General features: G+C 40.0%; 1 protein-coding gene and 2 long non-coding RNA genes across 10 annotated transcripts in view; 2 read left to right on the forward strand and 1 right to left on the reverse strand.

Annotated features, from left to right (window-relative positions):
* LOC110260036 overlaps positions 1-14,479 on the forward strand; it is a 66,538-nt gene extending 52,059 nt beyond the window's left edge. For 3 of the 8 annotated variants that reach the window (XR_002342792.1, XR_002342785.1, XR_002342789.1), the window contains exons 2-5: positions 6,073-9,044; positions 9,208-9,254; positions 10,881-10,988; positions 12,295-12,818. This is a non-coding gene — a long non-coding RNA (uncharacterized LOC110260036). Of the gene's footprint in view, positions 1-6,072; positions 9,045-9,207; positions 9,255-10,880; positions 10,989-12,294; positions 12,819-13,199 lie in introns of those variants that run through there. The other 5 variants (XR_002342791.1, XR_002342788.1, XR_002342790.1 and 2 more) reach the window with 5 other exon arrangements.
* The window catches only part of LTBP1 (latent transforming growth factor beta binding protein 1), a 423,791-nt gene continuing 419,177 nt past the window's right edge, over positions 14,021-18,634 (reverse strand). Inside the window, 2 exon segments of the mRNA XM_021087653.1 lie at positions 14,021-15,033; positions 16,357-16,506. Of these exon segments, the coding sequence (XP_020943312.1) occupies positions 14,852-15,033; positions 16,357-16,506 (332 nt within the window). The 3' untranslated portion in view covers positions 14,021-14,851.
* LOC110260037 lies at positions 14,929-18,200 on the forward strand. The gene is made up of 3 exons (XR_002342793.1): positions 14,929-15,056; positions 15,154-15,230; positions 16,803-18,200. It is a non-coding gene; the product is annotated as an uncharacterized LOC110260037 (long non-coding RNA).

The raw sequence follows: 18,634 nt of genomic DNA on the forward strand, positions 1-18,634 counted from the left end.
TTTTTTTTTTTTAATACAGATGTCTTTAGAATTATCAACATTAAGTAGAATGCTTTTATTGTACCTAGGTTTACTAAAAATATATAGGCTAATGTTATTTCTGTTAAGAAATTTGTCAACAAGAAATTGGTATGATATTTTCACAAGTAATAGAGTTAAATGGGATAAAATTTCTTAGTTAAATACCTTAAGAATTGTGTTTTATGTATGTCTACTGAAAAATAGTTTCTCCCAACTTTTGATAACTTGAAAATTTAGTGTTTGGCTAAATTAAAACAGATGATGGAAATTCACTGAATATTCAGATCATTTCTAATTAAGATAAAATACTGACACACCATTTGCTAAGCACGTCTGAGTTTACCTACTTCGGCTTATTAGAGAGAAACTAAAAAAGATTATTGAGTTTATACGGGCTCATGTCTTATACCACACTGAGAAAAGAAGTTCTGCTCTGAGAAAATATGTATTTCTAGAGCTTATGATTCCAAAACCATAACTTAGGTTCATAAGTTTGCCATTCAAAAAATACAGGAATAGAACACAGTTGACATTTGTTGCTTCTTGGCTTTTGCTAGCAAGTAAGGGTTTGTTGTTGTTGTTGTTGTTGCCACACATGCAGCACATGGAAATTCCTGCGCCAGGGATCAAACCCATGCAGCATACCTAAGCCACTGAAGTGACAATGCCAGATCCTTAATCTGCTGTGCCACAAGATAACTCCTATAGAGATTAAGGTTTTTTAAATTGTTAAAAATTACTTGTAATTAAAACTACTAGAAATAATAAGGAAAGTACTTTAATTTACAAGGAAAATAGGATGTTTTCAGTAAAAGAAGATATGGAAAATGGAAATGCATTTTAAGAGAAAAGAAAGTGGTTTTGTGTGTGTGTGTCCTGAAGTATCTCAAAGTGATATTAAACTAATGAGGCTTATTTGGGATTGAATGATTGATAAATAGGATGATTTTTATGACTTTTTACATGAAATATTACTGGCCTTTAATCTTTGCTTTTCAGATATAACCAAACCTTTCCCTTTAAGCTAATTCTAATTTACAGAAATTCAGAAATTCAGTAAAGTGTACCTTTATAAGCGGAATTGAAGCATTTATCTTTAAAATTTTTTTATTATAGTTGATTTATAGTGTTGTGCCAATTTCTGCTGTACCGCGTAGTGACCCAAATATATGTTCCATCATATTCTATCCCAAGAGATTGGATATAATTCCCTGTGCTACACAGCAGGACCTCATAGCTTATCCATTCTAAATGTAATAGATTGCATCTACTAACCCCAGACTCTCCATCCATCCTGCTTGCTCCATCCTCCTCTCCTTGTCAGGGTGTTCTCTATGTCTATGAGTCTGTTTCTGTTTTGTATGTAGGTTCATTTGTGCCATATTTTAGATTCCACATATATGGTATTTGTCTTTCCCTTTCTGATTTCACTTAGTGTGATAATTTCTAGTTCCATCCATGTTGTTGCAAATGGCTTGATTTCATTCTTTTTGGTGGCTGAGTATTCCACTGTATATATGTACCACCTCATCCTGATCTGTTTATCTTTTGATGGACATTTAGGTTGTTTGCGTGTCTTGGCTATTGTGAATAGTGCTGCTATGAACACAGGGGTGCATGTATCTTTTTGGATTGTAGTTTTGTCTGGATATATGCCCAGGAGTGGGATTCCTTGGTCATAATGTAGTTCCATATTTAGCTTTCTGAGGAACTGCCATATTGTTTTCCATAGTGGCTGTAACAATTTACATTCCCACCAACAGTGTAGGAGGGTTTCCTTTTCTCCACACCCTCTACAACATTTCTTATTTGTAGACTTGTTAATGATGGCCATTCTGGCTGGTGTGAGGTGGTACATCATAGTAGTTTTGATTTGCCTTTCTCTAATAATTAGTGATTTTGAGCAACTTTTCGTGTGCTTACTGACTATCCATGTGTCTTTGGAGAAATGTCTATTTAGGTTTTCTGCCCATTTTTTTGATTGGGTTGTTTGCTTTTTTGTTGAGTTGTATGAGTTGTTTATATCTTTTGGTGATTAGATATATATATTTTGGTGATTAGACCCTTGACGGTTACATCATTTGTAAAGATTTTCTTCCATCTCTGGTGTGTCTTTTTTTTTTTTCATTTTATATTGACTTATTTTTTCCATTATAGCTGGTTTACAGTGTTCTGTCAATTTTCTACTATACAGTAAGGTGAGCCAGTCACACATACGTATATACATTCTTTTTTTCACATTATCATGCTCCATCGTAAGTGACTAGATATAGTTCCCAGTGCTATACAGCAGAATCTCATGCTTATCCATTCCAAAGGCAATAGTTTGCATCTATTAACCCCAAATTCCCAGTCCATCCCACTCTCTCCCCCTTGGCAACCACTAGTCTATTCTCCAAGTACATGAGTTTCTTTTCTGTGGAAAGCTTCATTTGTGCCATATATTAGATTCTAGATGTAAGCAATATCATATGGTATTTGTCTTTCTCTTCCTGACTTATTCCATTTAGTATGAAAATCTCTAGTTCCATCCATGTTGCTGAAAATGGATTTGTTCTTTTTTATGGCTGAGGAGTATTCCATTGTGTATATATACCAAACTTTCTTAATCCCTTCAACTGTTGATGGACATTTAGGTTATTTCCATGTTTTGGCTATTGTGAATAGTGCTGCAATGAATATACAGGTGCTTGTGTCTTTTTAAATGCAAGTTTTGTCCAGATATATGCCAAAGAGTGGGATTGCTGAGTCATATATATGGTAGTTCTGTATATAGTTTTCTGAGGAACCTCCATACTGTTTTCCACAGTGGTTGCACCAATTTACATTCCCACCTACAGTGTAGGAAGGTTCCGTTTTCTCCACACCCTCTCCAGCATTTGTTATTTGTTGACTTGCTAGTGATGGCCATTCTGACTGGTATGAGATGGTACCTCATAGTAGTTTTAATTTGCATTTCTCTAATAATCAGTGATGTTGAGCATTTTTCATGTGCTTTTTGGCCAACTGTATATCTTCTTTGGAGAAACGTCTATTCAGGTCTTCTGCCCATTTTTACATTGGGTTGTTGGCTTTTTTGCTGTTGAGTTGTATAAGTTATTTGTATATTTTAGAGGTTAAGCCCTTGTCAGTTGCATTGTTTGAAACTATTTTCTCCCATTCTGTAAGTTGTGTTTTTTAGTTTTTTATGGTTTTCTTTGCTGTGCAAAAGCTTGTCAGTTTGATGAAGTCCCATTAGTTTATTTTTGCTTTTATTCCTGTTGCCTTAGACTCACCTGAGAAGACATTTGTAGGTTGATAGCAGAGAATGTTTTGCCTATCTTCTCTTCTAGGAGTTTGATGATGTCTTGTCTTACATGTAAGTCTTTAAGCCGTTTTGAGTTTATTTTTGTGCATGGTGTGAGGGTATGTTCCAGTTTCATTGATTTACATGCAGCTTTCCAGTTCTCTCAGCTCTTTTTTTTTAAATGGTTTCTTTTGCTATGCAAAAGCTTTTAAGTTTAATTAGGTCCCATTGGTTTATTTTTATTGTCATTATTCTAGGAGGTGGATCAAACAATACATTGCTGTGATTTATGCCAAAGAGTGGTCTGCCTATGTTTTCCTCTAGGAGTTTTATAGTATCTGGCCTTACGTTTAGAACTTTAATCCATTTTGAGTTTATCTTTATACCTGATTCTTTGAGAGCTTGAAGACTCTAAGTTTCCCAACAGCATTTCCAGGTGATAAAGAAGGTTCCGACAGGTGCAAGAACCTCAAGAAGAGAGGAGTCCATCTAAATATATAGATACTGTAGATGGAATCTAGGGGCATGGCTTTCCTGGCCTTAAGAGGCCTCTTTTAAAAGTTCAATTTGATGGGGTTCCCATCGTGGCTCAGTGGTTAATGAATCTGACTAGGAACCATGAGGTTGCAGGTTCAATCCCTGGCCTCGCTCAGTGGGTTAAAGATCTGGCATTGCCAGGGGCTGTGGTGTAGGTCGCAGACATGGCTCAGATCCCGTGTTGCTGTGGCTCTGGCGTAGCAGCTACAGCTCCGATTAGATGCCAAGCCTGGGAACATCCATATGCCATGGGAGCGACCCCAGAAAAGGCAAAAAGACAAAAAAAAAAAAAAAAAAAAAAAACCAAAAACAAAAAACACAAAACATTCAATTTGAGTTTCCTTAGGAAAAGTTACAGGAAAGCCAACTTTCAAAGAGCCTATGCATAATCAGTTGCGCTTATGTAAATTATCAGGTCAAGTTTATTGAAACCGGACTTACTTTGTAAACAAATTAGTCTTAAGCTGACTATTTGATAGAAATAAAGGTGATTTTACAGAGAAAATGTTCAACATACACCTTTGTAGATATTACATTCTAGTGTTGCTGTCTTTGAGGTTCCATATTTTCTGCCATAGAGTCACTTCCTAGAAGACTTTTTGTTACTATGCTATATTATTTTCATGTTTAATTGAAAATTTTTGTTTTTGGTCTTTTTAGGACCAAACCTGTGGCATATGGAAGTTTCCAGGGTAGGGGTCAGATCAGAGCTGCAGCTGTCCACTTATACCATAGCCACAGCAATGCCAGATCCAAGCTGTGTCTGTGAACTACACCATAGCTCACGGCAACGCCAGATCCTTAACCCACTAAGCAAGGCCAGGGATCGAACCTGCATCCCCATGGATACTAGTTGGATTTGTTAACCACCGAGCCACAACAGGAACTCCTTAATTGAATTATTAAAAGGACGTTCTAAGCTTGTTTCTGAAGGCGATCACAGTAATTGATCTGTGGAGGAAGCTCAGGTGCCCTGTAACCGATAACCAGGAAGTTATGCATGCTGGAAAAGACAACTTTTTTTTTTTTTTTTTTTTTTTTTTTAATGCACTCTTGCTGCATATGGAAGTTCCCAGCCTAGGGGTCAAATTGGAGCTTTAGTTGCTGGCCACAGCAACACCAGATCCAAGCCACATCTGAGAGCTATACCACAGCTCACAGCAGTCCCAGATCCCTAACCCACTGAGTGAGGCCAGGGATCGAACCTGCGTGCCCATGGATAGTAGTCGTGTTTGTTATGCCTAGGCCACAATGGGAACTCCAAAAAGACATCATTTAAAGGACTCTCTCTAACCTAGATGGAAGGACTCTTATCAGGTAGTCCTAACTAGCTCATGTACAATGAAACTGAAGGGAATTGTCTCTTAAATTCATACTTCCCACTTATAAAGGACCTCTGCACCTGACTAGTCTATAGGGAACTGCTAAACTCAAACTCGCTTTAGAACATCCATGAAGCCAGAATGAGAAGACAACAACAGTGGTAGACAGATGACCCACACATCAGGCATCTGGACCAGGCCTGTAAGATGCATCTCTAGCTCAACTGAACTGTTGACCAAATGTTTGTCTCCTTATCAAAATTTAAAATTATCATTTTTTTGATAGCTATAGTTTTTCCCCAATGGAATGAAAATTCCTTTTTAAAGTTTTTACACAGTATAGTTACTGGAGTAGTCCCTACATAATGCCTATTACTGACTTTTCAGATGTTCCTCCTATTACCACTTATCCAGACCAACCTCCCTCTGGCCTAACCTTTCAGGTTCAGGTTAGCGTATTAATTGGTCTATCCCTGTCTGATAATATCCTTAGTTGTTAAGAGAGAGCACAACTTACCCCAGAACCCTCTTGCTCTGTCCTTGGCATTATTGAAAAATGTCCTTTTTAAGGGGAAAATGAGAGTAAATTAAGCCAGGAACTCACATATATTAAATACCATGTAAATGATTTTTGGAAAGACTACGAAAGAAATGATCCATAGTTGGAAGTTTTCTCAATGCAATATTCAATTAACGAGGCTGTTGATGTCAGAATTCTAGGAGGGATCATTTGTGCTGCCCCAGCTTTTGATGTCATGGGTGGTGCTGGGAATTGATCCACCTTCCAAGGATGTGCACATACATGTTTTTAAAGATGGCAAATACATGATCTATATTAGGACATTATGTTACTCCATTGTCTGCACATAAGGAAATCAATGAACCTCCTTTTTCTTCTCATTTCAGAGTCCAGAGATCCATGTTAGCAGGACACCAAGATATGTGGTGGCAAAATCTCTTGGGAATCTTATTTCTTAAATGCAGGAACATATGCAAACAAGATGATCAGAAATCTAGCAGCCACCTTTGGTCAAATAGCCAAAAAGACAAAAAGCCAAAAAAAAAAAAAAAAAAAGAAAAAGAAAGAAAGAAAAAGCATTGCAGCAGACATCCTAAATTCCTTAGCCCACATAATAATAGATAAAAGGGTTACCTGTAATTTTTCTACTGACTAAAGAAGGAGGTATTGGTGCTAATATTCACACTATTTGTTGCACTTACGTCATTACCCTTGGAGAGGTTTAGACATGCTTAGGAAAAAACTTCTCAAAAGACACAACGGGCTCTAAGATGTAACTTGTAACATCTTGCTCCTTGACAGAAGGGAAGCTCTAGCCAAGACTGAAGTTCCTGCTACCAAGAGACAATTGGGATTCCCAGGAATAGTGATTTTCTGCTGCATTTGGATTCATAGCAAAACCCCCTTATGAAGCTCTTAAGGCAGGAGACTGTGAACCTCTAGATTGGACTAAGGAATGCTATAAGGCACTCCAGGTTATCAAAGAAAAACTGATAACTGCTCTAGCTTTATTTATTTATTTTTGGTCTGGTCAGCAGCATGCAAAAGTTCCTGGGCCAGAGATTGAACCCGTGCCACAGCGGTTAAAGATCCAATGATAGATCTTTAACTCCCAGGCCACCATGGAACTCCTGCCCTGGTTTTAGGTCTTGCATGTATCAGAAAGCCTTCTGACTTACTTGTTCATGAGATGCAAGGAATCAGCCTTGGAGCTGTAGCTCAGAACCTGGGTAGCCTAAGGAGGCCTGTTTCATATTTCTCAAAGCCAGTAGGTACACTTGCTAAGGGATGGCCAGTCTGCCTTCAAGCTGTAGTGACTTCTGTGATCTTTTACAAGAAATGGAGAAATTTATACTAGGACCACCTATGACTGTGCACCTCACTGTATTCTCCCCAGCCCACCCTGAACAAAAGAGCAAATGTGGGTTAACTTCAGGAAGATTGGGAAAATATCAGGCTTATATTATTGGATAATTCTACTGTTACTCTAAAAGCAGTCTCTGCCTTGAATCTTGCCCCTTTGCTCCGGATGGATACTAAAGTGCCTATACATGGTGGTATTCGGATAATCAAACAGGTCTATTCCAGCCATTCAACCTGATGGATTGGCCTTTGGAAGACCCTTTTCCAGACCTTGAGGTGTTCATAAACAGGAGTAGCTTTATGGACCAGGAATGACACAAGCCTGGGTAGATGATGGTGACTGATCAAGACACTGGAAGCAGAAGCCCTTCCACCAGGTACCTCCACACAAAAGGCGGAACTTAAAGCCCCACCAAAGCCCTCTCTCAAGATAAGGGTAAGAGTAATTATTTTCACTGATTGTGAATTTACTTTATTGGTGGTCCATTCCTGTGGGACCTTTGGAAGAAAGAAGACTTTTCAATGCAGGGAAGAAGGAAATTAAACATGCCAAAGAAATTTTAAACTTATTAGAAACTATCATGGAGCAAAAAGAATTGGCTATTGTTTGCTGTCCCGGATGTCAGAAATTGACTGCTTAAGGGAATAATCCAGCAGATTAAATGGCAAAGCTAGCAGCCATGACTAAAACACATAGATCTGCGATTTGACAAGAGGCTATCCAGAGTATTCTCCTGAAGATTTAGAAAATGCCAGTGAATGGGGATTGATGGGCATCCTGGCCATTTTCAGGATGACAACTTAGAAGTATACCAAGGAGGGGTAGATTTATAATAGATGAGGCAAAGTCCTTTTATCTGAACAGCTTGTGGAAGATGTAATAAACTGTAAACACCAGAGTACCCACTATGGGAGAAATGCCACCCTCCAGTGGATTCATAAGTTCATTTTAGGACAAGAAATGCAAAGGATAATTCAAAAGATGATACAGAAATGCATCGATGGGCTAAAAATAATCCTAATACTGAGCTGCCAAAGGAATGGACCCAGCAGAAGACTGGCAGGTGGTACTGCGATGCCAGGAGCCACTAGAAATCTTGAGTGCTTACAAGTATTTGTGGACACTTGTCCTGGTTGAGGCAGAAGCATTCCTTTATCGGACTGAAAAAAGCTTCTGAGGTTGTTAATGGCCCACCAAAGGAAACAATTCTGAGGTTTGGGTTACCTGTATCCATACCAAGTAACAATTGGAGATTCTTTTTAGCAAGAATGACTCGAGAAGTACCTAGAGCCTTAAACCTTCATCAGAAATTACATACTTCTTGGTGATCCCAATCTACTGGCAAAATGGAAAAGATGAATCATACTCTTAAAAAGGATGTAGCTAAAATATGTCAGTCTAATTTAACCTGGGATAAGGCCTTACTGGTTGCCCTGCTTCAAGTGAAGATGGCTCATAGAAGCTCCAGTTGAGCCCCTATAAAATTCTGTATGGGAGACCCTTCTATTTTTCAGAAATGGTTTAGGAAATCCAGAAGAAACTCAAGGAACTAGACACTGTCAAGTATGTACAATCACAGAGACCCACTCTAACTGCTGCAATTTGCTTCTAGCAGGTTGGTATTTCTCATGGATATGCCCCTCCACCACTTCTGTCCTAGAAACTGGGTCTTGCTAAAATCTTGGGAGAGAAAAACATCCAGAAGACCACCTTCATCCCTGTTGGACTGGACCTTATGAGGTGCTATTCGTGACCCATTCCTTGGTGAAGATGAAGGGAATTAAGCCACAGATTCATCGCACTTGAGTTAAGCCGGTCTAGCAGAGATCAGCCTAGACAAGAATGCAACAGGAAAGGGAAACCATGCTGCAGAACAGAACCAGAATTGAGAACATCCAAACCTTGGCTTCTTCTGCACCCCTGATACTGACTTTCCTGAGTGGAAAAGTGAAGCCCTTAAATGCTTTCCAGGAGGAAGACTCAAAAGAAATTGAGGTGAAGAGAATTGCTGTGGTGGTGACGTTGGTAAACTCATTGCAAAGCAATCTAAGTAACTCCTTAGGTTACTACAATGACTATTCTTTTTTTTTTTTTTTTTTTTTTTTTTTTTTTTTTTTTTTTTTTTTGTTAAGCTTTCTCTTTGTTTCTAACCTCCCAGGCTTGGAAAGACTCTCAGTGACAGGGATTTCTCAGACTTTGGCCAAAGTAGGTAATCTCTCTAGCTGTTGGATAAATTATCCAAAACCTTTTCCTGTGTTTGATCTTGCTGCCCCCTTGGTTGTGCTGTGATCAGTTTCCTGGTGGTCCATAACTTCACTGTGATTTAGGATAAAAAGTCCTCAGAACACACCAGGTTAGGCTAATCGGAGAATTTCCTGCCCCTTGTTTTCTCTTGACTAAGCCCAAATTTGGTCCTCTCCTCATATCCTCAGACTAAAATGGAAATGACCCTGGCATCTATCTACCTCTGTCAAAGTTGTGCTTGGTCAAGATACTGTAGAAACAGCTATTATTTTTCCCAGCCTATGTCCGTTCCATGTTTAATACTTAGATGTTTCAGCCAGACTGATCGCGATTGAGACACTCTTAGGTTGTTTTACCTTTCCACGTATTAAACATACTCTTAAGGGCCACCCATACCTCTGCTGACTTGCAAATCAAACAGCTCTGGATGTTGCCTTATACCTAATCCTGACTTGACCATGGCCTAGATACATTCCCTAAAAATAAGAGCCTAAGTTCTAACAATATGTCTGGCATTCTGGGTGCCCCCTCAGGGTACATCTTTGAAGTTTTTTTTTTTTTTTTTTTTTTTTTTTGTCTTTTAGGGTCACAGCCATGGCATATGGAGGTTCCCAGGCTAGGGGTATAATCGGAGCTATAGCCACCGGCCTACACCAGAGCCACAGCAACAAGGGATCTGAGCTGTGTCTGTGACCTACACCACAGCTCATGGCAATGCCGGATCCTTAACCCACTGAACGAGGTCAGGGATCGAACCTGCAACCTCATGGTTCCTAGTTGGATTCGTTAATCACTGAGCCACGACGGGAACTCCTGTCTGCAGTTTTGATCACCAATCACCAATTTTGGGCCTGTGAGCGCCTGAACTGGTGGTATCTGTTGGGACACTTAGTCACATCCTTTTTCGTACACAATCCAAACGAGGCCTGGCAGTGGACCAGTTCTTTAAAATTGTTCTCTAGGGGGAAAAAAAAAAAAAGAAAGCTGCCTATTTGTCCGGGTATCAGGAAGATAGATTTTGGTGCATGCTTGGTAAAGCATTTTTGCATAGTGGGGAGCTGGATCACAGGAGCACATGATTAGAAATCTTTCAGCTACAGGGAATAAGCAAATGAAAGTGCTTATCTACCACTAGCCTATGGGCAGAAACTGACCTGTTAGCCAAGTAATCCTAGATAACTGTATAGCTCTAGATTATGTACAGACTGAACAGGGTGGGATTCATGTATGGTTAATACTTCTTGTGAATACCTGAATGCCTCTGCTGAAAGAGAAACCAACATGAACAAATTAGGCCACAGGCTCTCTGGCTACAACAGGTATTCCCATTAGTACGGGGTCTAGACTAGTTTTCAGGATGAGTTTCTTAATTCTCCAAGAGATGAGATCTGTTCTTCAGAGACTATTAAAACCTGGGTTATCCATACACATCAACCTCTTAGTTTGGTATTTAATTATAAATTGTGCTGTTAAATGCTGTACCAAGACTGTTAAGCAAGATACAGAAATTCTAATTATGCAAAATGTTACTTTGCAGCCAGGGACAAAATGTTTTCTAATGACTGCTAAACAGTTTCATTCCTCAAGCCCCTGTTAGGTCTGCATCCCTTATCATCAGGAAATAGCCAGAGTATCATCAGCCCTCTTCCTTCAAGATTGAGGAATGATCAAAATATGGGGGAACTGAAGCCAAAGGTAATCATTTGTTATATATATTTCACCTATAACCTGTCTTTACTGATCAAGGTCTTTTGAATTATTGCTGCAAAAGACTTTGATTCTTCCAAGTGGCAGGTAGCCTAAACAATAAATAGGTTTTTCCAGGTTGTTCTAGTTCAGATGAGGTGATTAAAACTGGATGGGACCACTGACCCTCAAATGAGTGTGTGTATGGCCCACCTTTTGAACATGCAGAGGCCTGTAGCTTAATGCTACCTGCACAGAATGATTATCACACTTTTCCCAATCATCTTTCCCCATGACTTTGCTCTTCACCCCATAAATACCCCAAGTCCCTTGGCTCTGGGGAGACAGGTTTGACATTTGTTCTCCAGACTCCTCACTTGGTTGCCTTGCAAATTCTTTGCTGCAAATCTCAGCATTTCTGGCTTGCTGTATGTTAGGCAAAATGAACCTGGTGCGGTAGCACATTTGGTGATGGAAGTCTAGGTGGACCTTTTGCCCGAGGTTTATCAGCCCCTTGCTCGTACTGAGAGCCTGTGGACAGGTCCAAGCAGCTGCCTTGTCTGTTAGTTCTAGGACTATCCCTGGATTTCCCTGGTGAGGTGCTGCTGACCTTTAGCACTTAAGTTTCATTCTGCAGTGGAGAAACAAGTGGTTTGGGACTTTGGGTTTGGAATACATCTTTTGGGTATACATCCTGATCAGACTGTGGGTTGGAGGCCTCCCTGGTAGGATTTTAGCAAATAGTCTAAAAGGTTATATTTAATAGCTGCTAAGGTACTCAGGACCTCAGTACCTGGGGTAAAGGCCTAGGGCTCTGGTTTTTGGTTTTGGGCTTGTTTGGACATGTCCATTTATGTATCATTGTCTCAATTGTTAAGAACTGGCTATTGAGGATTGAACTTCTTGGTAACGATGGCTGGGACCCTTAGAAAGATTTCATTGCTGCAACCCCCTGAAAGCAAAGCTCCTTTAAGGTGGGAAATGTTAATTTCCTTCCCTCTTGCAGCCCTCTAGGCTGCATTCTCCAAAATTGGAGAAATTCCAGTTATGAATCTAAGGGAAAGATGAAGATGGCATTTTTTCGTAACACTGCGTGGCTACCATGTTTTTAGGCTCTGGAGCAAAATGGTATGAAAATGGACCCTTAAATTATAATTTTGCAACTAGACTTACTTTGTAAGTGGGAAGAAAGATGGGATAAAAACCTTACGTATATTCTTGTACGTTTATTGTATCAGAATAAACTTGTGCAAAGAAAATGTAAGATTAGGATTCAATAGGAAAGGCAAAGAAACCTATTGTACTTCATTCTAAGGAAAAGGAGGATGTTTGCTGTTCATTCACTTGAGCACCGACTGCTCTTCCCTGATCTTGGCTGATTCTAGCGCTGCTCCTTTGCTGCTAGCACCTGAGCCATGGCCTCAGGCTTGCCCTGTCCTACACTACTCCTCCTATCTGAAGATGGAGAAACAGGAATGCTCTCTGCCTCTCATACCTGCCAGGTACTCCCCTTGGCCGGCAAGCTACCCAAACTCAGGTGGGGCAATATCCAGTAAGTCATGTCCCCACTGTGGGGGGCAGCTGATGGGATTGATCTGGGTCCATTCCCCCTTTTCAACTTTGTATTTATTTAATTAAAAACCAATAGGCCAATGTAGATAATACTATCCATGCTCCTTGGATCATCTCTCTCTCTTTTTTTTTTTTGTAACCCACAACCCAACCTGGGCAGATGTTCAGAATTTATTAAATATCTTCTTCACTTCAGAAGAATGTAGAATGGTTTTGGATAATGCGAGGAAGGAGGCAGATGGGCTTCATACAGAATAAACCCTGGACAACCCAGTGAGGGCTGTGGGAAGCATAGCTAAACCAACAGTGGATCTTGATGGGCAGCTCAGGAGAGGCCAAAACTTGATTATGGAGACTGTATTCTCGTGGGATTGTAAAGAGGGGGTGCCAAAACCAAAAATGGCTAATAAAGTACAGGAGCTAAAACAGAAACCCCAAATGAGGATCCTTCAGAATTTCTAGAAAGGGTCTCTGAGGCCTATAGACAATATACAGATCTAGAGCCTGAGGCCCAGAGAATTTAAAGATGGTAATGACTTTCCTTGGTCAGAGGGCCCCCAGTACACAGAAGAACATGTACGAGGTGGAAGGGGCTTTAGGACTGCGTGTGTCTCAACTTGTTGAGATTGCCTTCCAAAATTTTAACAGCAGGGACCAGGTTCAGGAGAGGAGGGAACAACGGAGAACGAAATAGGCCACTGGCCCCTCTGCTGGCAGTGCCTGGACACAGAGAAGAACCAGGACAATTGCAAGACCCCCAAGGGGGACCCAGCAAAAGGTAGGAGACCTCATGGCCCTAACTTCTACTCAAACAGGGCACCTGATAGTGAAACCCTGCCGATGTGCAGGTTGCAGACAGGAGGAACACGGGGAAAGGGACGGTCTCCAGGCTCCCTGTGCCTCAGACCCCCTGCTTTATTCCATCTCCCATAAATATGCTGAGCCCCTCGCCTTCCAGGAGGTGGATTTGAGATGTGTTCCCTTAGCTCCTTGCTTGGCTGCCTTGCTTTGCGACAAACACAAGAGTCTCAGTGATTTGGCTTGGTAACATTTAGGAGAATCTGGGTTCCTATGACTATAAATGTTTTGTCCTAAAATAGGGAGCTCTTTTCCCTGAGAAATGTCTTATCAGGATGTGACTTATTGTTGCACCTTGCAGAGACCTTCTGTTATTCTCCTTATAGTTGCAGTCACCCAGCACTTTGATACAGATTCAGGACAGCCATCTTTACTTTCTTCTTGACAAAGAGCTGAGTAGTAAATCAGAGGAGCTCTGTACATAATGAAATCATTGTTGTTTGAGAGCTGAAGAGATGAAAGTGTAGCCCTGCAATTATTCCTGTAGTTCCACCTATAACAACCTGTACAAGTCTCTACATTCATAGGAAACCATTGATAGAGTAGGGTGGACAGGGAGACAACTTGTATATACAGATGCTCAGTGATATTACGCTGAGGTAGAAATTTTCTAAAAAAAAAAAATGGTGATTTATTTTGCTTTAACATACACTGGTAAATATATTGGGATCATCAAGTTTCTTAAAAAATTTGCTGGGCCTACTTTTACACATAACAATACTAATGTAAGCTCATTAGTTCTTCCATTTCAATGGGGGAGAGGGATCCAATTAACACCTACTAGCAGCTTGGCTAAGAATGGACATTAAAATCAGACAACACATTGTAAATAGAAAGTACTCTTCTCCAAATGTGCATAAAAGTTTTGAAACAATCACTGCCTGTTCCACAGGACAGACAATTTGGATTTTAAAAAAATGTTCCAGCCAGGAATAGCATAACCCTGTGTAACAATACTTATATATATGTTTAAACAATATTTTACCAGAGACTTTTTGCACTTGAAAGTTTAAAAAAAAACCAAAATCTGAATAGAACGAAACAGTAGCCAAGGAACTGCACAACCAAAACCAATGAAAATTATATAAAATATTTCCATCACTAAAGGCCAGATTTAATCAAGCAATAGTAAAAAATACCAAAACAAACAAAAAAACCATAATAATACAACCTTCTGTTTAAAATAACAGCACTGTTCTGCCTCTTTTCCACTGAATTTTACATATGCACAGACTATATATACGGGTTTTTCAGAGAAATGTCCATTTGGTCTGTCACACCAGTCAGGCTCACACTGAATCCTTGCTCGTCTGAGGATAAACAACTCCCTGATGTTGCCGTATTTCCAACACTCTGGGTTAGGTGCAATGTCTGAAGTATAATACATTTCTCTTTGCTTTTACACAGTGCAGAGTAGTATATGGGCGTAGGTTATGTAGCTTTTACTCCAGGTCACTGTCTTTTTCTAAATTCAAGGCGGTATTCAATGGAGTGCAGTAGTTTGGCTTGTCAGAAGGTACAAAGCCCGGCAGACACACACACTTATAGGAACCTTCGGTGTTGATGCACTTGGCATTCTTGCAGAGAGACATCCGGTTGTTCAACTCATCACATTCGTTGACATCTGCAATAGGACAAATCATGCAGGTAAACAAGCTTTAACAGCACCTCGGGAGGAAACGCAACCTGCTGCTTCCCTAAGGCAGCCGGCCTGAACACTGGCTACTCTTGGCTCTCCCCTCAGGAAGCTGCCTCGGCTTGGCCAGGACTGTCTGCTTCAATCATGTGCAAGATAAATACGACTTTCTAGATCTTAAAAAGGTAGGTTACCTGAGAGGTTCTAGAATGTCTTTCCCTGTTATTTAACACAACATGAACCCTTTTTGTCAGCTTGACATCTTACAGTTAAACTGCAAGAACGCCGGAAGAACGATCCTAAATTCCTCTCTGCAGGTGTAGAAGAACTGAAAGGGTGTCAAGAGAAACAACACAGAGCCATCTCTCGAAAGGCTTCAATTACTTCCTTAGCTTTCCTTCCACAGGAAAGAAAAGGCACTTACATGCTTAAAACACCTGCAATAACCCAGGCTACCTATTTTTTTAGACCTACCACAGAGTGAGACAAAAACCGAAGTGGGGACAGGAGGGATCAAAAGAGGCACAAAAATAGAAAAGAAAAAAAAAAAACCTTCAAGTCAAGGGTCTTGTTACCATAGAGTCCAACAGGCTCTGGAATACAAGATCCCTCACATAGAAGGGATAAACATGTATTTTAGTGTTCTTTTAAAAGTAAGAAGGAAGGCAGTGTGTGAGTTTTAAAAAACTTTCTCCAAAGTTTTTTCCAGACATAATATATTTCCCCATGCTGTTGTCAGGTATTTAGGAAAACATTATTTGCTGCGAAGTCAAAAGCTCCATTTAAGAGTCAAAGTAATTACTCAGAACATTTTGGCCTTCCCTCCATGTGTACCATTTTCATGCATTCTTAAATATCAACTTTAAGAAAGTGGTAAAATATACAGAAGGTGGGGTTGATCAGTTTAACCATTTATGAGTGGATAGTTCAGGGACATTAAGTACCCTTGTTGCCACTGGCTAGCTTCAGAACTTTTCTTTTTTTTCCCCACTTTTTAGGGCCACACTTGCATCATATGGACGTTCCCTGGCTTGGGATCCAATCGGAGCTGCAGTTGCTGGCCTCCGCCACAGTGAGAGCAACATCAGACTTGAACTGCATCTGTAACCTACATCACAGATCATGGTAACACCAGATCCTTAACCCACTGAGCGAGGCCAGGGATCCAACCCACATCTGCATGGGTATGAGTCAGGTTCATTACTGCTGAGCCACAATGGTAACTCCTCTGCAAATCTTAAGTGTATGACGTCTGGTCACAGGGCATGTCAGGAAGAGAAGAATTCCCCATCAAATACCCACGATTCTTACCCACACAGGTCATCTTGGCCATATCCAAGTGATACCCATCGAAGCAATCACAGGTGTAACCTTCCTGCACCCTGACACAGCGGCCATTTTCACATCCATTAAGGATGCCACATTCTTCAGCTTGCAACTCCTCAAAGCTATTTAAAAAACCTGGAAGGGAAAGAACAGGCGGCAAGTTAAAAATCTGAAATCTTTATATTGTTTTTTAAAAAGGACATAATTATTAAGTTATGGTTTATTATACGTGCATCTTCCCAATACCTTAAATATAGCAATAAAATTGAAGCAAATACATCTGTACACCCTATTAAGCATAACATATTATAGACCTTGAATTCTAATGCTTTACATCTTGAATTCTAATGCTTTACATTAAAATCACATAAAATGAGATAAAGCAAGTAGGGTGTTTGATTTTGCTGTTAATAAGATCTTTTTTGGTCTAGGACTTTAAATCTCCTGAGTTTGCAATAGGGCAAACGTCAGAACATCTCTCAGGATGGAACCGATGGAATTCACGATCAGGGTAGACATTTGCCAAGAAGATGCACAAGTGCTGGAGGCAGTGTTCTTTCACTTGGAGTTCCCAGGAGCAGAGAAAAGTCAGACTGGCCTTGCCATCTGAGGTCTGTTTGTTTGCTCTGGCTTTGGAATGAGCCTTTCAAAAGGGCTCTTGGGGAATCAAAGGATCAAGGCAATAAAAGGGACTCAAAACATCCTGATATATGAGAAAAATACATCATACTAGTGTTTAAAAAACCTAAAGTCTGTTAAGAAAACAAATCTTTAAACTGATTCAGAGCTAGAGTTGAGTAGTACAAAAAACAATGTAACTAGGCATCAAGATAGACTATTTTAGCTCTTTCTAGAGAGTAAAGTTGTAAACATAAATCCATGGTGACCCAGACCCATGGCTGATGTGGCCTCTCATCCTCTCCCTCCTTCTGAAGACACCACGTAATACTTTTAAGGGAGGAAAAAAAAAAAAAATCCACCTAGGGCCAGAAGTCTTCATCTGGCCTTTGAAGTAATTCTCCAGTGGAACTGCAGGGGGCGGCAAAATATTACTGCTTCTGCAGGGCAGTAAGGTTTAACAATGATTTTAAAACATCGATGACAGGCCATTTTAAAAAATTTTAAAAGGGAAAAATACAACTGGCCATCAAGGCTGTCAGCATATCCTGAAAGCCAGTTTGAGAAATACTGATAAAATTAGTGTATGGAACTATTTCAAAGTCCAAATATCATGGCAAAACCATTTTAACTTTATAACTTTATTACAAAAATTAGGACACAACGTTAATAAAATCAGAAACTCCTACACGTATTAGGTAGATTCTCCAAAATACTTCTCCAGGACTCTAAAACAGCCACAGTCAGCAGAGCACAGCCCCTGCTCCAAATCGGGCCTCTACCTGTTTCTATAAATGAAGTTTCCCTGGAATACAGGCTCACCTATTCATTGAGGACTTGTCTCTCACTGCTTTCTTGATACCAGAGCAGAATTGAGTAGCTGCAAGAGAAACTACATAGCCTGCAAAGCCTATACATTTTACTAACTGGCCATTTATAGAAAAAGTTGATCTCTGCTCTAGAAAATGCCAGCTTGAGAAATATTGCTCTCACTAAAGGTAGCACCAGCCATCAGCTCAGCTTTCTTAAACAGAAAGGCAGGAAGTGGTGAATCATAAAGGGGGTAGGAAACCTCAGCCTCTCTTGCACTGTTGACCCAATATAATGATTTCCTTGGCAGGGCCAGAAAGCCTTTGATTCTGGTGGAGGAAGGAGGAGCTATTCCTCCATCACCTGTAAGAAATAAATATAAAGGCCATGACATACTCAAAGCTGGGGGTCTTGGAACTGCATCTCAACTTCCTATGTTGCTAAAATAAGAAATTGATCTGATACCAGTATGTTGACTTCTTAACAGTTGTAGTGAATTTTAAAAGTTCGAAAGGAATGACAGCATTAACAAAAAAGGTATATAAGCCAGAGCATTTCAACATTAAAATTCCTGGCATTTAAACTCTAATGCATTAGCAGCTACACATACAAGCCATGGGATTGTGTCAGCATTACATAGAGATTTACCCCGGTATTTTAGATTTATAGGGCAGGCAAACGGTGCTTTTTTTGAACTTCAATATTTCTTCTCCCTGAAAGCAAATGTTTACTGACCAACAACATTCACAGAGAAGTACAGAAATCATAAATGCAGTTTCATAGCTGTCAATATATTTAAGCCGTTTTTTCTGAAGTAGTGCATGGTGTTTTTTTT

Source organism: Sus scrofa, chromosome 3 (assembly GCF_000003025.6).
Source record: "Sus scrofa isolate TJ Tabasco breed Duroc chromosome 3, Sscrofa11.1, whole genome shotgun sequence".
In the NCBI taxonomy this organism is placed as follows: Eukaryota; Metazoa; Chordata; class Mammalia; order Artiodactyla; family Suidae; genus Sus; species Sus scrofa.